The 20610-nt window shown below is 39.8% G+C and overlaps 1 protein-coding gene across 1 annotated transcript in view; it reads right to left on the minus strand.

The window, feature by feature from the left end:
- TAFA2 (TAFA chemokine like family member 2) overlaps window positions 1–11966 on the minus strand; it is a gene marked incomplete at both ends in the record, with an annotated part of 105713 nt that extends 93747 nt beyond the window's left edge. Inside the window, one exon of the mRNA XM_082849443.1 lies at window positions 11861–11966. Coding sequence (XP_082705569.1) covers window positions 11861–11966 — 106 coding nt within the window. The remainder of the gene's footprint in view (window positions 1–11860) is intronic.
- Window positions 11967–20610: the final 8644 nt, after the last annotated feature.

A 20610-nucleotide genomic window follows, 5' to 3' on the forward strand; every position in this document is an offset into this window, starting at 1 on the left:
GGAGGTCACAAAATTGTATTCTGTTTTTGAAAGGGTAACAGTGGTTATTTTGGAAGGTAGGATTATGAATGATTTTTATTTCTCCCTCCTTTGCTTATCTATATTTTTTAAAATGTCAATAGTAAATATTTATTGTTTTAGAATTAAAACAAATTTTGTTTTAATGAAAAAAATATATATATATATTTTGTTTTCTGGGTTGTTGGTTAGAGAAATGAATAAACTATCAAATGAACCAACAAACAAAGAGCTACCAAAACAAATTAAATGGCTGCTCTCTCACCTAGGCTTTGGGCTGAAAATCACCTTTATTTTAAATTTGTTTTTCTTTGAAAATTTTTCATTCAATCAAAAGTTGCAATTCAGATTAGTAAACACCTAGTACAATAATGGGAATAACACTCAATATTAGCTAATCAAATGAACATTTAAAAAATTTGTTTCTGTTACGTATAACTCTCATCTGTTTATAATCTCTTTCACACTAAATACTTTTCCAACCCAAACATTCAATGATGACTCATTCTCGTTAGATTTAGTTTGGATGTGATGGGTAAAGGAAGAAAAGGCAAGAAAACATATTGGCCTTCTAAGATTAATGACTATGCTTTTCTGTTGGGAACTTGGAGTTCTAAACGGAAATATTTCCTCTCTAATCCCCACTATCTGAAGCTGTACCTAATGTAATTGCTTCCAAGTGGGAAATACTGCTTATACTTTCTGATTGGCTGTCACAATGCTCTGAGTTAACCACTACCCCCCCACCCCCCACCCACCACCCACCCTGCTCCCAAAATGCCCAGCTGAAGACAATTGTAAGAATTCAGGACAGAATCTCTGTGGAGGTTTGTCTGTGTGTGAGGGACTTTTAGTTCCCAAATCTCAGAAGATTTTATTAAGCAGGTGACAACATTCTCTGATTTTTACATATCTCATTTTTCAAATACAAATGCTCTAGATTTCTACAGTGCTTCTACATTATGTTCAAGAAACAGAGTAAGACAATTCTCCAGTTGGTTGCTCTTGAGAACACAGTGCTATTGCACTGGTATTTGGAAGAGCTACTTATTCTGTTGTTTCATCTCCTATACTTACCTGTTCTGTAATGACCCAGTCTCTTACCACTCTCTTTCTTACATACTCTGCTCTATACACAGCAGCCTTGCTACTCCTCATGTCTCCAGGCATGCTCCTACTTGAAAGGATTCATACTTATTTACTGCTCTGCCTGCAACATCCTTCCCCCAGATATTTTCATGGCTGGCTCCATTGGAAAATTTAGGTCTTACCCAAAGGCCTTATTTAAAACTACAGTCCCACTTGAACACTTCTTATACCTCTTTCTTTCTTTATTTTTTCCTATAAATAGCATTTATACTATAAAACTGGTTTACTTTTCCTTTTTATTATCTATCTTCCCACCTCTAGGACAAAAACTCCATAAAGAAAATTTTTGCCTCTTGTATGTACTGCTATATTCTCAGTCCTTACTGTGGGTACTCGAAAATTATTGAGTAAAACAAATTTTCCATCAGAATTATCCAATCTAAAATATTCCTGTGAAAACTACCAATAGACTCTATGAATCTAGAAGTCCTGATTCCCAGAAAGGGAATGCTTTTAGGGGCAACGGTAAGAGTCCTGCTAAACATATAGCTCCAATTGCTGCATAGTCAGCCCCATAGACGAGCAAGAAAAAAAGGACTTAAGTACTGATGAGTTTAATGACCCCAGTGATCACTGCTATGGGTAGCTGCTATGAACCAGGGCAGGGGAGAATATGTTAGGCTCTCAGATGATCCACTGAGGTATTTCTTGGCATTCCAATGCCCAGTTACAACTATAAATTTATAAGTACAACAACCCCAGAATTCAGAACATGATAATCCAGAGCTCAGAACCCTCAGGTACGAGGTCTGCGTAAAACATCAGGTAAGCCTTCTAGGTGAACAGGAAGGAGAGAGGAATCTAAAATGGCTAGGGAAGTGGGCAGATAATGAGTATCAATAAAGGCCTTGGTACCAACAGCATTAGTAGCAGCCCCACTATTCCTCCTCACGTAGGTTTTCTTGGAAATTATAACCAAGCAGAATCTTTGATAAGCTTTGCCTAAACAGAGTAAATTTAAAGTAAGAAGCAAGCAGAGCTGAGGGGTATGAGCAGTTGACTGCAGTGATGTGTAGCTGTTGGTTCACTGCCAACATCCTTTCTATCAGCAGTGCACCTTTCCTCCACTTGCTGTGAATGGTAGGGGATTACAATTCACAGCGCCTCCCTTGTTCAGAAATCCACCCTCTGCTAAAGAGAAGCTACTTCCCCAGGAAGGCTATTCCCTACCATGGGTAACAGATCAATGGCCAATGACAAATGGACACAAGTGTACAAGAGACTATTTATCTCACCTCAAGGAGCTCCACTCTGTGGAGCAATTTATGTTTCTGATCCTCCCCAAAGGACCTGACCAGGCTGTGCTCCAGCTGAGACTCTATTTGTGCTCATCTTTTGTCTCCAAGTCTATCCTGCTGTCCTTGCTCTCTGTCTCCTGAGAGCACTCTTTCTATAAATCACATAAACAAGAATTCCTGACTTGGCTCTGCTTTTAGAGAAACCTAAGACACATGGCGTATGCAAATCATCTCTGGAAGAATGCATTCTAAATATAGGCCTTAAAAACTCTCGCAAATATGATTCCAGTGAACATTAGCTCACAAAATTTTTAAAAATCACAAAACCCTAAAATAAATAAAGTACTATGAGTGAAAGTCAACAGGAAGAAATCACAAAAATTTCATAAAATAGAAGCATCGAATTTTATATATATGTGAGATTTGATATAAAATGTATAAAAAGAAATATAAACTAAATAAATAAAGAACAAAATATATCAAAAGCCAAGACAATTTGTAAGAAAAAAAGAATTTTTAGTAGCATGTACTAGATGAAATTAAAACTCAATATATGCATTAAAGAGCAGATTAGACCCAAGAGAACATAGAAATAGTGTGGTAGAAATAAACAGATCTGAATAAATATCCCAGAATATAGCACAGAAAGACTTGAAGGTGTAAAATATAAAATAGAGGTTGAAATATATGGAGAATAGAGAGGGAAAGCTGACATATACCTAACCAGAGTTCTAGTTCAGTAACAATGGTATAGAAGCAATATTTCAAGACATAATGCCTGAAATTCTTTCAAAGTTTATGAAAGACATCAATCCACAAATTCAGTAAGTCAACTAAATCCCAAATAGTATAAATAAAAAGAATTCACTGCTAGATATTTATCATGTTACATGGAACAAGACTTCCTAGATTTGAATCCTGCTCTCAATGGTTACTAACTAAGCAACTTGGGCCAAATTATTTAACCTTTCTTTGCCACAGTTTCTGATCTATAAAATAGGATGAATAATAGTACCTACCTTATAGATTGTCATAAGGATTAAATGAGTTATTATCTACAAAGCTCTTAGAATAGAGCTGTTGGATTTTTAATATTCAACTGTATTACTTTTATCTTGAATGCTCACACGAAGTGCTCTCAATCAGACACAGATTTCTTATTAATTATCTCACAATAAAAAATAGAAATAAGCGAATAGGTCTTCCTTGCTCTAAGCCTTACGCATGATGAAAGCCATGTGGGAGATAGAGACTCCACTCTTACAGGGCAGACACAAACTCTCACACACTCTGGCACCCAGGGCAGAAGTGGTAATTTGAAAGAAGCCTGGGTCAGATCCACCTGCTGATCTTGGAGAGTCTCTCAGAGAGGCAGGAGGCAACTGGAGCTCACCCTGGGGACATAGACACTGGTGGCAGCCAATTTGGGGGGACCTTGTTCTACCATGTGGACACAGGTGCTGGCAAGTGCAATTTTGGAATCCGCTTTCTAGCTTATTGGCACCAGGACCCAGTCCCACCCACTAGCCTATCAGCTCCAGTACTCGGATGCCTCAGGCCAAGCAACTAGCCAGGCAGAGAGACAGTCCCACCCACCAGCAGGCAGGCTGCCTTACAACGCCACAGCTACCCCAGGACATGGCCCTGTCTACCAGACTGACCAGGACCCTGCATCAAACACCAGTGTGCAGGCACTAGCCCTGGGACCCCCAGGGCCCTGCAACCAGAGACCCCAGGACACAGCTTTGTCCACCAGTGGGCTGATACCATCCCCAGAACCACCGCAGCCCCGCAGAACACCCACAGGCCAAACACAAGCTCTAAAATACCTTGGGACCCTCAGCCGGCTGCCCCAGGATTTGATTTCACCCACCAGTGGGCCAGCAAAAGCTTTGGGACACCCTGGACCACATAGTCAGCTGAACATAGTCAGGAACAGTCCCTGCCCACCAACAGGCTAAAAGCAGCTCCAGGACCCCCAGGTCCCTGCAGCCAGAGATCCCAGGACCCAGCTCAGCCCACCAGTGAGCTGGCAGTAGCTCCAGGAGACCCTGGGCTCTGGCCCCACTCACCAGCAGGATGATAACCAGCCCTAGGAACCCCCAGACCCTGGCCACACCCACCATCAGGACAACACCAGCTTGAGATACCTTGGACTTCTCAACAAGCTGCCCTGGGATTCAGTCCCATTTACAAGTGGGCCAACATCAGCTTTTGGTCACCCTGGAACCTGTAGCCAGCCATGTGAGGAACCAGCCCCACCTACAAGCAGGCCAACACTAGATCCAAAAACCCTGGCCTGCAACCCCAGGACCCAGCTCTGCCCATCAGTGAGTCAACACTAGCTCCAGAACCCCAAAGGCTTCCATAGCCAGCCTCCATACAAGGCATAGCCTGGCAACCAACCAGACCCTGGGCCAGCACATCTACCAGACTGCCCACAGTAGTCAGCCCACCACAACAGAAGGACCCACACAGTCTAAATAGGGGGCACCACTAGAGCATGTAGCTCTGGTGATCAGAGAGGAGTGTGCTGTTGGGACGCAGAGGACATCTCCTACAAAAGGCTACTTCTCCAAGGTTGGGAAGAACAACTAAACTACCAGATACATAGATATTAAAAGTAGTAAATGAGGTGGCAGAGGAATATGTTACAAATGGAGGAACATGTTCCAAACAAAGGAACAAGATACAACTCCAGAAGAAGAACTAAATGGAGATAGGCAATTTATCTGATAAAGAGTTCAAGGAAATTATTATAAAGATGATCAAAGAACTCAGGAGAAGAATGGATGAATAGAATGAGAAGTTAGAAGTTTTTAAGAAAGATTTAGAAAATATAAAGAAGAATCAAACAGATATGAAGAATACAATAAGTGAAATAAAAAATAAGTTAGAAGGAATCAACAGTAGATTATATGATACAGAGGGCTGGATCAGTGAACTGGAAGGCACAGTAGTGAAAATCACTGAAGCTGAACAGAAAAGAAAAAAAAAAAGAAATGAGGATGTTTAAGAGACCTCTTGGACAACACCAACCATACTAACATTCATATTATAGGGGTCCTAGAAGGAGGAGAGAGAGAAAAAGGAACAGAGAACATATTTGAAGACATAATACCTGAAAACTTCACTAACCTGGGAAAAGAAACAGAAATCCAGGTCCAGGAAGCACAGAGTCCCAAAGAGGATCAACCCAAAGAGGAACAAAACAAGACACACTGTAATTTAAATGGAAAAAAAATAAAGAGAGAATAGGTGCATTGGCCAAGATGGTGGAGTAGAAAGACCCTGAGCTCATCTCCTATCATGAGCACACCAAAATTACAACTATCTGCAGAACAACAATCTATGAAAAAGACGAGAACCTACAGGAAAAGATTTTTCACAACTAAAAACCTAAAGAAGGAACCACAATGGGACAGGTAGGATAGGAAAGGTGGGCTCACAATATAATCAATTCCCATACCCCTGGGTGGGCGAACTGCAGCCCTGGGGTCCTGCACTGAGAAGACAAGTCCCCAGAGCATTTGGCTTTGAAGGCCAGTGGAGCTTAATTTGGGGAGTGCCAGGACTGAGGGAAACAGAGACTTTACCCTTAAAGGCCCACACAAAATCCCATATGCACTGGTACCCAGGGCAAAAGCAGTAATTTGACAGGAGCCTGGGCTAGATCTAACTGCTGGTCTTGGAGAGTCACCTGGAGAGGCGGGGGGTGGCTGTAGCTCATTCTCGGGACATAGATACTGTCAGTAGCCATATTAGGGAGCTTTCTACCACATGGACACTGCTGCCGGCAGCTGGCATCATGGGATCCTCCCTCTGGCTCAATAGTGCCAAGACCTGGTCCCATCCAACAACCTGTAGGCATCAGTGCTAAGGAGCCTCAGGCCAAACAACTAACTGGGTGAGGACACATCCCCACCCATCAGTAGACAGGCTGCCTAATGACTTCCTGAACCCACGGCCACCTCTAGACACAGCCTTACCGACCAGAGGGCCAAGACACAGCTCCACCCACCAGTAGGCAGACACCAGCCCTGCCATCCAGGAAGCCTGCACCAGCCTCTAGACCAGCCTAACCCACTAGGGGGCAGACACCAGATGCAAGAAAATCACAGTCCCTCAGCCTGAAGACCTAGTCCACCTACGGCAAGCTAGACCCTACCCTGGGACCAGTGGAGCCTGGGGCCTGGGATCTGGGCCCTGGGCCCTGGCCCTGCAACTAGCAGGCCAACACAAGCTTCAGGACACCATGGACCACATACCCAACTGTGTCAGGAACCAGACCCCTGCCCACCAGTGATCTGATACCAGCTCTGGGATCCCTGGGCCCTGCAGCCAGACTCCAGGACCCAGCTCTGCCTGCCAGTAGGTGGAGCAACAGCTCCAGAGTCTTCTGGACCCTCACTCCTACTGCCAGTGAGCCAACATTAGCCCCAGGGCCCCTTGGGGTTCTGCAGTCAGCTGCCTCATGACCAGGCCCCACTAGTCAGTAGCTAGCAACATCCACACAAGGCAGGGTCTGGTAATCAACTGGGCTAGGGGCCAACAAAGCCCACCAGTCAGCCTACATAGTCAGCCTGCCACAACAGAAGGACCTAGGCAGCCCTCTCAGGGGGAATTCTGAGAGCATATCGTTTGGATGACAAGAGGGGAGTGTGCTGCTGGGCACTTTTTTTTTTTTTTTTTCTACAGAACTAGAATGAATAATTCTAAAATTTGTAGGGAAACACAAAAGGCCCTGAATAGACAAAGCAAACTTGAGTAAGAAGAACAGAACTGGAGGTGTCACACTCCCTGACTTAAAAGCTACAGCCATCAAATTAGGATGGTATTGGCATGAAAATAGAAATACATCAATGGAACAGAGAGCCCAGAAATAAAGCCATGAACTTATGGTCAATTAATCTATGACAGAGAAGGCAAGTATATACAATGGGGAAAAAAAAAATAGTCTCTTCAGTAAGCCATGGGAAAACTGGACAGCTACAAGTTAAAGAATGGAATTAGAACATTTTCTCAAACCATATACAAGAATAAGCTCAAAATGGATTAAAGACTTAAATGTAAGACCTGAAATCATAAAACTCCTGGAAGAAAACATAGGCAGAACACTCTTTGACATAAATCATAGCAATATATTTTCAGATCTGTCTCTTAAAGTAATGGAAACAAAAGCAAAAATAAACAAATGGGACCTAATTAAACTTAAAAGCTTTTGCACAGCAAAGGAAGCCATCAACAAAACAAAAGACAACCTACTAAATGGGTGAAAATATTTGCAAATGATATGATGGATAAGGGATTAATATACCATATACATAAACAACTCATACAACTCAAAATCAAAAAAATATACAACTTGATTAAAAAAATGGGCATAACTGAATAGGCAATTTTCCAAAGGAGACACACAGATGGCCAAGAGGCACATGAAAAGGTGCTCAACATCGCTAATAATCAGGGATAAGCAAATCAAAACCACAATGAGATATCACCTCACACCTGTCAAAATGGCTATCATAAAAAGGATCACAAATAATAAATGTTGGCAAGGATGTGAAGAAAAGGCAACTCTTGTACACTACTGGTGGGAATGTAAATTGGTGCAGCCACTATGGAAAACAGGATGAAGTTGCCTCCAAAAACAAAACAAAAAAAATAGATCTACCATATGATTCAACAACTCCACTCCTGGGTATATATCCAATATATCTGGAGAAAACTATAATTTGAAAAGATACATGCACCCCAATGTTCATTGCAGCACTATTTACAATAGACAAGACATAGAAGCAACCTAAATGTCCATCGACAAACAAAGGGATAAAGAAGATGTGGTACATATATACAATGGAATACTACTCAGCCATAAAAAATAATGAAATAATGCCATTTGCAGCAACACAGATGGACCTAGAGATTATCATACTAAGTGAAGTAAGTCAGACAGAAAAAGACAAATATCATATGATATTGCTTATATGTAGAGTCAAAAAAAAAAGATACAAATGAACTTGTTTACAAAACAGAAATAGATTCACAGACATAGAAAACAAGCTTTTGGTTACCAAGTGGGAAAGAGGTGGGAGAGGGATAAATTAGGAGGTTGGGATTAACATATACACACTACTATATATAAAATAGATAACCAACAACAACCTACTGTATAGCACAGGGAATTATACTCAATATTTGTGATAACCTATAAGGGAAAAGAATCTGAGAAAAGAATCTGTATACACATACACACACACACAGACATATATGTGTATAACTGAATCACTGTGCTGTACACTTGAAACTAACACAACATTGTAAATCAAGTATACTTCAATTAAAAAAAATTCACACGCAAACTCTAATTCGAAATTTTCATACGCTCAGTGCTCAAAGGAGTCTTATTTACAATAGCCAAGCTACGGAAGCAACCTAAATGTCCATCAAAAAATGAATGGATAAAGAAGATGCAGTACACACACACACACACACACACACACACAGGAATACTACTCAGCCATAAAAAGGAATGAAAATTTGCCATTTGCAACAACATGGATGGATCTGGAGGGTATTGTGCTTAGTGAAATAAGTCAGACAAAGACAAATACTGTATGTTATTAAAATAAACAAATGAATATAACAAAACAGAAACAGTCTCACAGATATAGAGAACAAACTAGTGATTAACAGTGGGGAGAGGAAAGGAGGGAGGGGAAGCATAGGGATAGAGGATTAAGAGGTACAAACTATTATGTATAAAATAAGCTACAATGGTATATTGTACAGTACAGGGAATATGGCCAATATTTTATAAAATCTTTAAATGGAATATAATCTATACAAATTTTGAATTACTATGTTGCATACCTGAAATTAATATAATATTGTAAATCTACTATACATCAGTAAAAAGAAATAACTTGAACAACTTTCTTAGTACTACCACTTTGGAAAAAAGCATTTCACATAATCTGGTAAGACTGAAGATATGCAATGCCCTGTGACCCAGAATTTTGCTCCTTGGAATGTGCCCTTGAGAAACCCTTGCACATGTGCACCAGGAAAGAAGTAGAATATTCATAGAAGCATAGTTCATAATGACAAGAAAATAGAACACCAACTGTTCAGGTACAAGAGAATAAATACATAAATTGTGGTGACTTCATACAACAAAATATGGGGCAACGGTAAAAAAAAAAAATTAGTATTAACTATAGTTACCATCAAGTATAATGAATGTCACAAATATATTGTTGGGCAAATTAGCAAATTACAGAAAAACACAGTATAATACTATTATGTAAATTCAATAACAACAGAATTAAGCAGCATGCCATTTGGATAGGTATAAATACATGGTGAAATTATAAATAAAAGCAAGGGAATTACAATCACAAAATTTAGAATAGTGATTATCTTGGGTAAGGAGGCAAAGGAATGAAATTAGAGTGGCAGACACAATCAGGTTCCAGAGAATTAGATATGTTACATGTCTCAACTCGGGGGTGAGCACACTTGTGTTCATTTTATGAATAGGTCCTAAAACATATATGTACATTACACTTATTAAATGTAAAACAGTTTAAACAAAGGGGGCATTTTGCATGGAAAATGTAAAGGGAAGAAAGAAAGGAAAAGGGGAAAGAGGGAGAGGCAGAGAAATCTTTCCTCAATTCTTCCTCCAAAATATTCTTGGTAGGGTGGAAATGGATCAGCAAAACAACACAAAAGTTTATCTTCTATAATGTTTTAGAACTTTGAGTTTGGCACTTTGAGTTTTCTGAGTCAAGGTATAATCTCTTATGTTCAAGAAATATATTTTTCGGCAAAAAGTAAGAAAAGATCTTAGTTTTGGAGTTAGCATAGAACATAACACAACTTAAAAATTCTTAAAAACAGCTTTAAAAATTGTATGCAATATTCACTGCGGAGCAGTCCTCATGAATGATTCTCTTAGAGATCCCATCACTTGGCTTTGGAGATGAGAAAGCATGCTTATCATGAACCCTCGCTTTGCTGGGATGACACCCACAATTACTATGAACCTCCCCCAAAGCTCTCAATTCTACTTTTATAGGCTGGGAAGGTGCACTGGGGTGACCATGTATTCATGATGTGTCTTCTCCTGTTAAGCCCAAGGCATGGGGCCTGGACCCAGTGGTTTGCTCCTTTTTACAAGGTAAGTATTTAAGGCTGCTTTGTCCTTCAGTTTGGTTCACTGTAGCCAATTTGGAGACACGTGAATAACATCTTCCTTAACAACTTCTTAATTTTATACCAGTAACCCTTATTCAAGAGAATTTAAAGTTTTATCTGTGGATCCAAGTGCTGTACTAAAGAAAAGAAGAAATGCACGCACACACATACATACACACACACACACACACACACACACACACACACACACACACACACTGTGGGGCAAAAACAGGATTGTGAAATATGAAGGACCTCTTTATAAAATTCATATTTTGAAAGATGACTCTTTTTGGTTTTAAACACAGGGGGGAAAGATTTTGTCTTATAAGCATACCTCCCTCACACCACCTCTTTCCATTCCCTGGTGTACTTGTTCCGTAATTAAATGCACATGTGTAACTATTTTAAGTGTTACAAAATTCAAGGCAGTCTTAACTTTCTCTTCAATCAAAAATAAAACAAGAAAGTAAGTTGCTAGTCTGTGGACTTTACAGAGGAAAGGGAACAGAATTGTAAAATCATATTTCACAGAAAAATCTAAATTGACTTTTCAGGTTATGAATACTTGATTATGGTAGGGACAGTCCAGAAATAGACTCAAATAAAAGTAAATGGAATTTTAATTCATTTGGAAAAAGTATTCACTATACTGAGTCTTATGCTCAGAAAAGAGAACAGAAAGGGCATAATTTTGAGCTGTCAAGCTTAACACACACATATAAAACAAATATCGTCACCCTGTTCTATGGCAGAATTGAGCCTTCGCAATATCATACTGGGGTAGAATCAAAAGAGTGGCCAAAGATGTACTCTGGCATGAAGAAATATGATCTAGAAAAAGCACGGAAAGGAAATTTACATGTATACGTATTATTAAGACACGTATCATTAAAGATGGTTTCATTATAGGATGATTGCAATTTGAAACTCATCTTTATTACGTGTCAACTCAACATTTTAACATCATTATCTTAAAAATGGAAATGCTAAGAAGAAAACAAAGTCACGATTCCATACTCTGAACATTATTTGCAGAAGTGTCAGTAATCCTGGAAACATTTAAATAATCATTCATTACCTATCAAAGCCATATTAAGAATAACTCTTTCTGCATTTTTACTTAAAGAGAATTGCCATGGGCAGACCCACATTTAGTAAAATTAACTGACCAGTAAAAGCAGAACATAATAGTTTGTGTTAAATGGAGTCCCCTTCCTCAGAGAGCTGAGGAAGAAAACAGAACAGCTTACCTTTATGATGGTTTGCACTGGACACAACTTTCCCCCACAAGGTTACAATAAATATTATTATTAGCAGTTTTCCTTTTGTTGCTTTCTGTAAGTATCTCTTACTCATCCTGCAAATAAAAAAAATAATAATAAAAATCCTAAGTATGTGAAACCATTGCTTTTCCATTATAACTGCGCTACATTTAAAGCTTCCCATGACACCTTAACACCTCAATTTGCATTCCTTATATTAAAATGCTATTCACTGTATATAAACTATGAACAGAAAAAATATTAAAGTTTTCCAAATAAAGTACCTTGATACAATGCAAGAGGTAAGAGAGGCCCTACCTCAGTCAATCTTATTTCACTTAACAGCCTAAATCAACTGGGAAACATTACCATTTTTCTTTCCATATAAATATAGATTCAACTTATTCAAAAAATCCAAGGCACAGTTGTTTGAATAATCTTTAAATAAGTGACTTATTCTACTTTAAGAAAAACAAAACAAAACCTTCTTCAAGGCCAGGTCAAATGGTCAGGGTAAACAGTTTAGATAAAATGTGTGTGATGAATCCCTGCATAGAATAAAGTCACTTCAAATCTACTATTCCTAATGTGTTTTTAAAAAGTCACCTTACAGGCTTCCCTGGTGGTGCAGCGGTTGAGAGTCCGTCTGCCGATGCAGGGGACACGGGTTCGTGCCCCGGTCTGGGAAGATCCCGCATGCCGCGGAGCAGCTGGGCCTGTGAACCACGGCCGCTGGGTCTGCGCGTCCGGAGCCTGTGCTCCGCAACGGGAGAGGCCAAAACAGTGAGAGGCCCGCGTACCGCAAAAAAAAAAAGTCACCTTACTGTACAACACTACTACTAGAGATACACAGATGTTTTAATATTACTGGAATCTACCATGCTGTACTTTATGAGAAGTAGAAGAAAAATGGAAAAGCAAAATGAAAAATATCAGGTTAACATTTTCAAGTTGAGACTACAAAACTCAGGAAAGCGAACCAAAGTTATAATAAAATAATAGCCACCCATAATAAAAATTTGGCAACTACTTTCTATAGCACCTAATACAATATATTTCAATTGTTTTTCAGGACGAATTGGGGATGTTGGTATGTCTAAGCCCATTTGTAGATGATGAAATTTGGAAATTTGCTGAGGTCATGTTTGATGATAGAGTAAAAAGTCAAATCTCAAATAGTCTAAATCTAAAATCTTTATATTAACTACTATATTGCTAAGGGGTAAGTGAAATATATAAGATATAATCCATCTGCATTTATTTATGAGGCAGATAAAATATACATCCATCACCCTGTGCCTTCTCAGGTTCGGATCCTATTTTGAACTCTAATCTTGTTTGACCTACATTCTTGCCTTCACTCTACTGCAAATTTGTGAGGTCACTTCCTGACCTAGATTGATTCCCCTTCCTCGAGTTCTCTAAGTTATCTTTTTCCTTATACCTTCACTTCCAAAATATACTATATCCAAAAGTATGACTCAGTGGTGGCAATGATGGCTGTATAATTTTGAAGAGAAGTCATTCACACTGATAAGTGGATGAAAAAATAAATTGCTATATTACTTATATTTAATATGGGTATACATGAACACTTCTTGGCCTGGGGAAGTTGTGCACGCCGATTCAGATGTTGAGAAGACAGCGCAGTATGACTAAGAACACAGACTTACCCCCGAGTCAGATTGTTTGGATTTGAGTCCAGGCCCTCCTGGTTTTTAATTCTGTCATCTTATGCGAGTTTCTGGATCTCCTGCCTCAGTTTCTTCTTCTCTAATGTGGGATATGTATGTGAAAAGCCTGGCCCAATGGCTGGCATGTATAAGGGCTCAAAAAGAATGAGACCGGAAAGTGTTCAGTCATTTGGATGTTTTGTTCCTTGAGTGCATGAGAGGCCTGTGGAGGGAGATGACTGGAGAGAATTTCAGTGGCCCCAATAGCTGCAAGTCCTCCACGGACCTTGGTCTTGTGACATGTCTAGATAATGTACAAAGGAATAGGTGTTTGATCTTTCAGATTAGATTGCTTGGTTTAAAATCTGGCTTCCTGCCTACTTTCTATATGACTTCGGATAAATTACTTAACTAAGAGTATTTTTATTGTATTTAAAATGAGAAGGGGAGACCTTCAAGATGGTAGAGGAGTAAGATGTGGAGATCACCTTCCTCCCCACAAATACATCAGAAATACATCTATATGTGGAACAACTCCTACAGAACACCTACTGAACGCTGGCAGAAGACCTCAGACTTCCCAAAAGGAAAGAAACTCCCCACGTACCTGGGTAGGGCAAAAGAAAAAAGAAAAAACAGAGACAAAAGAATAGGGACAGGACCTGCCCCTCTGGGAGGGAGGTGTGAAGAAGGAAAAGTTTCCACACACTAGGAAGCCCCTTCGTGGGCGGAGACTGCCGGTGGTGGATGGCGGAAGCTTCGGAGGGGTGCAGGGGTGCAGAGGGCAAAGCGGAGAGATTCCCACAAGAGGATCGGTGCCGACCAGCACTCACCAGCCTGACAGGCTTGTCTGCTCACCTGCTGGGACGGGTGGGGGCTGGGAGCTGAGGCTCCAGCTTCGGAGGTCAGATCCCAGGCAGAGGACTGGGGTTGGCTGCGTGAACACAGGCTGAAGGGGGCTACTTTGCCACAGCTAGCGATCAGGGACTCTGGGACAAAGTCTGGAACTGCCTAAGAGGCAAGAGACCATTGTTTTGGGGTGCCCAAGCGGAGGGGATTCAGAGCACTGCCTAAACGAGCTCCGGAGACGGACGTGAGCTGCGCCTATCAGTGGGGACACCAGAGACGGGCACGAAACGCTAAGGCTGCTGCTGCAGCCACCAAGAAGCCTGTGTGCAAGCACAGGTCACTATCCACACCTCCCTCCTGGGAGTCTGTGCAGCCCGCCACTGCCAGGGTCCCATGATCCAGGGAACACTTCCCCAGGAGAACACACGGGGCGCCTAAGGCTGTTGCAACGTCATGCCGGCCTCTGCCGCTGCAGGCTTGCCGCACATTCCATGCCCTCCCTCCCTCCGGCCTGAGTGAGGCAGAGCCCCCTAATCAGCTGCTACCTTGACCCCATCCTGTCTGAGCAAAGAGCAGATGCCCTAAGGCGACCTACATGCAGAGGAAGGGCCAATCCAAAGCTGAACCCCAGAACCTGTGAGAACAAAGAAGAGAAAGGGAAACCTCTCCCAGCAGCCACAAGGAGCAAGAGAATAAATCTCCACAATCAACGCGATGTACCCTGCATCTCTGTAATACCTGAGTAGACAATGAATCAGCCCAAAATTGAGGCGGTGGCCTTTGTGCGATTTTGTCTGTAGAGCTTTGCTTTTACCATTTGTCCTACGGTTCTGTCTATCCGTTTTTTTGTTTTTTGTGTTTTTTTAGTATAGTTTTTTAGCTCTTCTTATCATTGGTGGATTGTTTTTTGGTTTGGTTGCTCCTTTCTTTCTTTTTTTTTACTTTTTAATAATTTTTATTTTTTATTTTAATAACTTTCTTTCCTTCCTTCCTTCCTTCCTTCCTTCCTTCCTTCCTTCCTTCCTTCCTTCCTCCCTCCCTCCCTCCCTCCCTCTCTCTCTCTCTCTTTCTTTCCTTCTCCTTTTTCTTCTGAGCTCTGTGGTTGACAGGGTCTTGGTGAGCCCAGCTGGGTGTCAGGCATGTGATTCTAAGGTGGCAGAGCTCAGTTCAGGACACTAGTCCACCAGAGACCACCCGGCTTGGTGGAAAATTAAACGGCAAAAGCTCTCCCAGAGATCTCCATCTCAACGGTAAGACCCAGCTCCACTCAAAACCAGCAGCCAGAGTGCCGGACACCCTACAACAAACAACTAGCAAGGCAGGACCACAACCCCACCCATTAGCAGAGAGGCTGCCTAAAATCATAACAATGTCACAGACACCACAAAACACACCACTGGACACGGTCCTGCCCACCAGAAAGACAAGATCCAGCCTTATCCACCAGAACACAGGCACTAGTCCCCTCCACCAGGAAACCTACACAACCCACTGAACAAACGTTACCCACTGGGGGCAGACACCAAAAACAACAGGAAATATGAACTTGCAGCCTGTGAAAAGGAGACCCCAAACACAGTAAGTGAGGCAAAATGACAAGACATAGAAACACACAGCAGATGAAGGAGCAAAGTAAAAACACACCACACCAAAAAATGAAGAGGAAATAGGCAGCCTACCTGAAAAAAATTCAGAGTAATGATAGTAAACATGATACAAAATCTTGGAAATAGAAAATACAAGAAACGTTTAACAAGGACCCAGAAGAACTAAGGAGCAAACAAACAATGATGAACAACACAATGAATGAAATTTAAAATTCTCTAGAAGGAATCAATAGCAGAATATCAGAGGTAGAAGAATGGATAAGTGACCTGGAAGATAAAATAGTGGAAATAACTACCTCAGACCAGAAAAAAGAAAAAAGAATGAGAAGAATTGACAACAGTCTCAGAGACCTCTGGGACAACATTAAATGCACCAACACTCGAATTATAGGGGTCCCAGAAGAAGAAGAGAAAAAGAAAGGGACTGAGAAATATTTGAGGAGATTATAGTTGAAAATTTCCCTAATATGGGAAAGGAAATAATCAAGTCTAGAAAGCTCAGAGAATCCCATAGATGATAAATCCAAGGAGGAACACATCAAGACACATATTAATCAAACAGTCAAAAATTAAATACAAGGAAAAAATATTAAAAGCAGCAAGGGAAAAGCAACAAATAACATACATGGGAGTCCCCATAAGGTTAACAGCTGATCTTTCAGCAGAAACTCTGCAAGCCAGAAGGGAGTGGCAGAACATATTTAAAGAGATGAAAGGGAAAAAACTACAACCAAGATTACTCTGCCCAGCAAGGATCTCATTCAGATTCGACAAGGAAATCAAAACCTTTACAAAACAAGAAAAATCTTAGAGAATTCAGCACCACAAAACAGCTTTACAACAAATGCTAAAGGAACTTCTTAGGCAGGAAACATAAGAGTAGGAAAAGACCTACAAAAATAAAACCTACAACAATTGAGAAAATGGTAATAGGAACGTACATATTGATAATTACCTTAAATGGAAATGGATTAAATGATCCAACCAAAAGACATAGACTGGCTGGATGGACACAGAAACAAGACCCATATATATGCTGTCTACAAGAGACCCACTTCAGAACTAGGGATACATACAGACTGAAAGTTAGGGGGTGGAAAAAGATATTCCATACAAATGGAGATCACAAGAAAGCAAGGGTAGCAATTCTCATATCAGACAAAATAGACTTTAAAGACTATTACAAGAGACAAAGAAGGAGACTACATAATGATCAAGGGATTGATCCAAGAAGATATAACACTTGTAAATATTTATGCACTCAACATAGGAGCACCTCGATACATAAGGCAAATGCTAACAGCCATAAAAGGGAAAATCGACAGTAACACAAACATAGTAGGGGACTTTAACCAATGGACAGATCATCCAAAATGAAAATAAATAAGGAAACACAAGCTTTAAATGATACATTAAACAAGATGGACTTGATATTTATAGGACATTCCATCCGAAAAAAACCAGAATACACTTTCTTCACAAGCGCTCATGCAATATCTTCCAGGACAGATCATATCTAGGGTCGCAAATCAAGTCTTGGTAAATTTAAGAAAATTGAAATCATATCAAGTAACTTTTCTGGCCACAACACTATGAGACTAGATATCAATTACAGGAAAACATCTGTAAAAAGTACAAACACCTGGAGGCTAAACAATACACCACTGAATAACGAAGAGATCACTGAAGAACTCACAGAGGAAATAAAAAAATACCTAGAAACAAATGACAATGGAGAAACAACGACCCAAAACCTATGGGATGCAGCAAAAGCAGTTCTAAGAGGGAAGTTTACAGCAATACAATCCTACCTCGAGACACAAGAAAAATCTCTACAAAACCTAACCTTACACCTAAAGCAGTTAGAGAAATAAGAACAAAAACAAATCACAAAGTTAGCAGAAGGAAAGAAATCATAAAGATCAGATCAGAAATAAAAGAAATGAAGGAAATGATAGCAAAGATCAATAAAACTAAAAGTTGGTTCTTTGAGAAGATAAACAAAATTGATAAACCATTAGCCAGACTTATCAAGAAAAAAAGGGAAAATACTCAAATCGATAGAAATAGAAATGAAAAAGCAAAAGTAACAACTGACACTGCAGAAATACAAAGGATCATGAGAGATTACTATAAACAACTCTATGCCAATAAAATGGACAACCTGGAAGAAATGGACAAATTCTTAGAAAAGCACAACCTTCTGAGGCAGAAGCAGGAAGAAATAGAAAATATAAACAGGCCAATCACAAGCACTGAAATTGAAACTGTGATTAAAAAACTTCCAACAAACAAAATCCCAGGACTAGATTGCTTCACAGGCAAGTTCTATCAAACATTTAGAGAAGAGCTAACAGCTATCCTTCTCAAACTCTTCCAAAATATAGCAGAGGGAGGAACACTCCCAAACTCATTTTATGATGCCACCATCACTCTGATACTAAAACCAGACAAAGATGTCACAAAGAAAACTACAGGCCAATATCACTGATGAACATAGATGCAAAAATCCTCAACAAATTACTAGCAAACAGAATCCAACAGCACATGAAAAGGGTCATACACCATGATAAAGTGGGGTATGTCCCAGGAATGCAAGGATTCTTCATTATACACAAATCAATCAATGTGATAAACCATATTAACAAATTGAAGGAGAAAACCATACGATCATCTCAATGATGCAGAAAATGCTTTTGACAAAACTCAGCACCAACTTATAATAAAATCCCTCCAGAAAGTAGGCATAGAGGGAACTTACCTCAACAAAATAAAGGTCATATATGACAAACCCAAAGCCAAAATCATTCTCAATGGTGAAAAACTGAAACCATTTCCTCTAAGATCAGGAACAAGACAAGGTTGTCCACTCTCACTACTATTATTGGAAGTTTTAGTGACAGCAATCAGAGAAGAATAAGAAGTAAAAGGATTCCAAATTGGAAAAGAAGTAAAGCTGTCACTGTTTGCACATGACAGGACACTATACATAGAGAATCCTAAAGATGGTACCAGAAAACTGTTAGAGCTAATCAATGAATTTGGTAAAGTAGCAGGATACAAAATTAATGCACAGAAATCTCTTGCAGTCCTATCCACTAATGATGAAAGATCTGAAAGAGAAATTAAGGAAATACTCCCATTTACCATTGCAACAAAAAGAATAAAATACCTAGGAATAAACCTACCTAAGGAGACAAAAGACTTATATGCAGAAAACTATAAAACACTAATGAAAGAAATTAAAGACGATACAAACAGATGGAGAGATATACCATGTTCTTGGATTGGAAGAATCAACATTGTGAAAATGACTATACTACCCAAAGCAATCTACAGATTCAATGCAATCCCTATCAAACTACCAAGGGCATTTTTCACAGAACTAGAACAAAAAGTTTCACAATTTGTATGGAACCATGAAAGACCCTGAATAACCAAAGCAATCTTGAGAACGAAAAATGGAGCTGGAGGAATCAGGCTCCCTGACTTCAGACTGTACTACAAAGCTACAATAATCAAGACAGTATGGAACTGGCACAAAAACAGAAATATAGATCAGTGGTACAGGATAGAAAGCCCAGAGGTAAACCCACCCACATATGGTCACCTTATTTTTGATAAAGGAGGCAAGAATATACAATGGAGAAAAGACAGCCTCTTCAATAAGTGGTGCTGGGAAAACTGGACAGTTACATGTAAAAGAATGAAATTAGAATACTCCCTAACACCATACACAAAAATAAACTCATAAATGGATTAAAGACCTAAAGGTAAGGCCAGACACTCTAAAACTCTTAGAGGAAAACCTAGGCAGAACACTCTATGACATAAATCACAGCAAGATCCTTTTTGACCCACCTCCTAGAGAAGGGGAAATAAAAACAAAAATAAACAAATAAACCTAATGAAACTCCAAAGCTTTTGTACAACAAAGGAAAACATAAACAAGATGAAAAGACAACCTCAGAATGGGAGAAAATATTTGCAAATGAAGCAACTGACAAGGGATTAATCTCCAACATTTACAAGCAGTTCATGCAGCTCAATATCAAAATATCAAAAAACCCAATCCAAAAATGGGCAGAAGACCTAAATAGACATTTCTCCAAAGAAGATATACAGATTGCCAACAAACACATGAAAGGATGCTCAACATCACTAATCATTAGAGAAATGCAAATCAAAACGACAAGGAGGTATCACCTCACACCAGTCAGAATGGCCGTCAACAAAAAATCTACAAACAATAAATGCTGGAGAGGGTGTGGAGAAAAGGGAACCCTCCTGTCCTGTTGGTGGAATGTAAATTGATACAGCCACTATGGAGAACAGTATGGAGGTTCCTAAAAAATATAAAAATAGAACTTCCATATGACCCAGCACCCACTACTGGGCATATACCCTGAGAAAACCATAATTCAAAAAGTGTTATGTACCACAATGTTCATTGCAGCTCTATTTACAATAGCTAGGACATGGAAGCAACCTAAGTGTCCATCGACAGATGAATGGATAAAGAAGGTGTGGCACATATATACAATGGAATATTACTCAGCCATAAAAAGAAACGAAATTGAATTATTTTAGGGAGACGGATGGACATAGA

Source organism: Leucopleurus acutus (genome assembly GCF_964270905.1).
Source record: "Leucopleurus acutus genome assembly, chromosome: 11".
Taxonomy (NCBI): domain Eukaryota; kingdom Metazoa; phylum Chordata; class Mammalia; order Artiodactyla; family Delphinidae; genus Leucopleurus; species Leucopleurus acutus.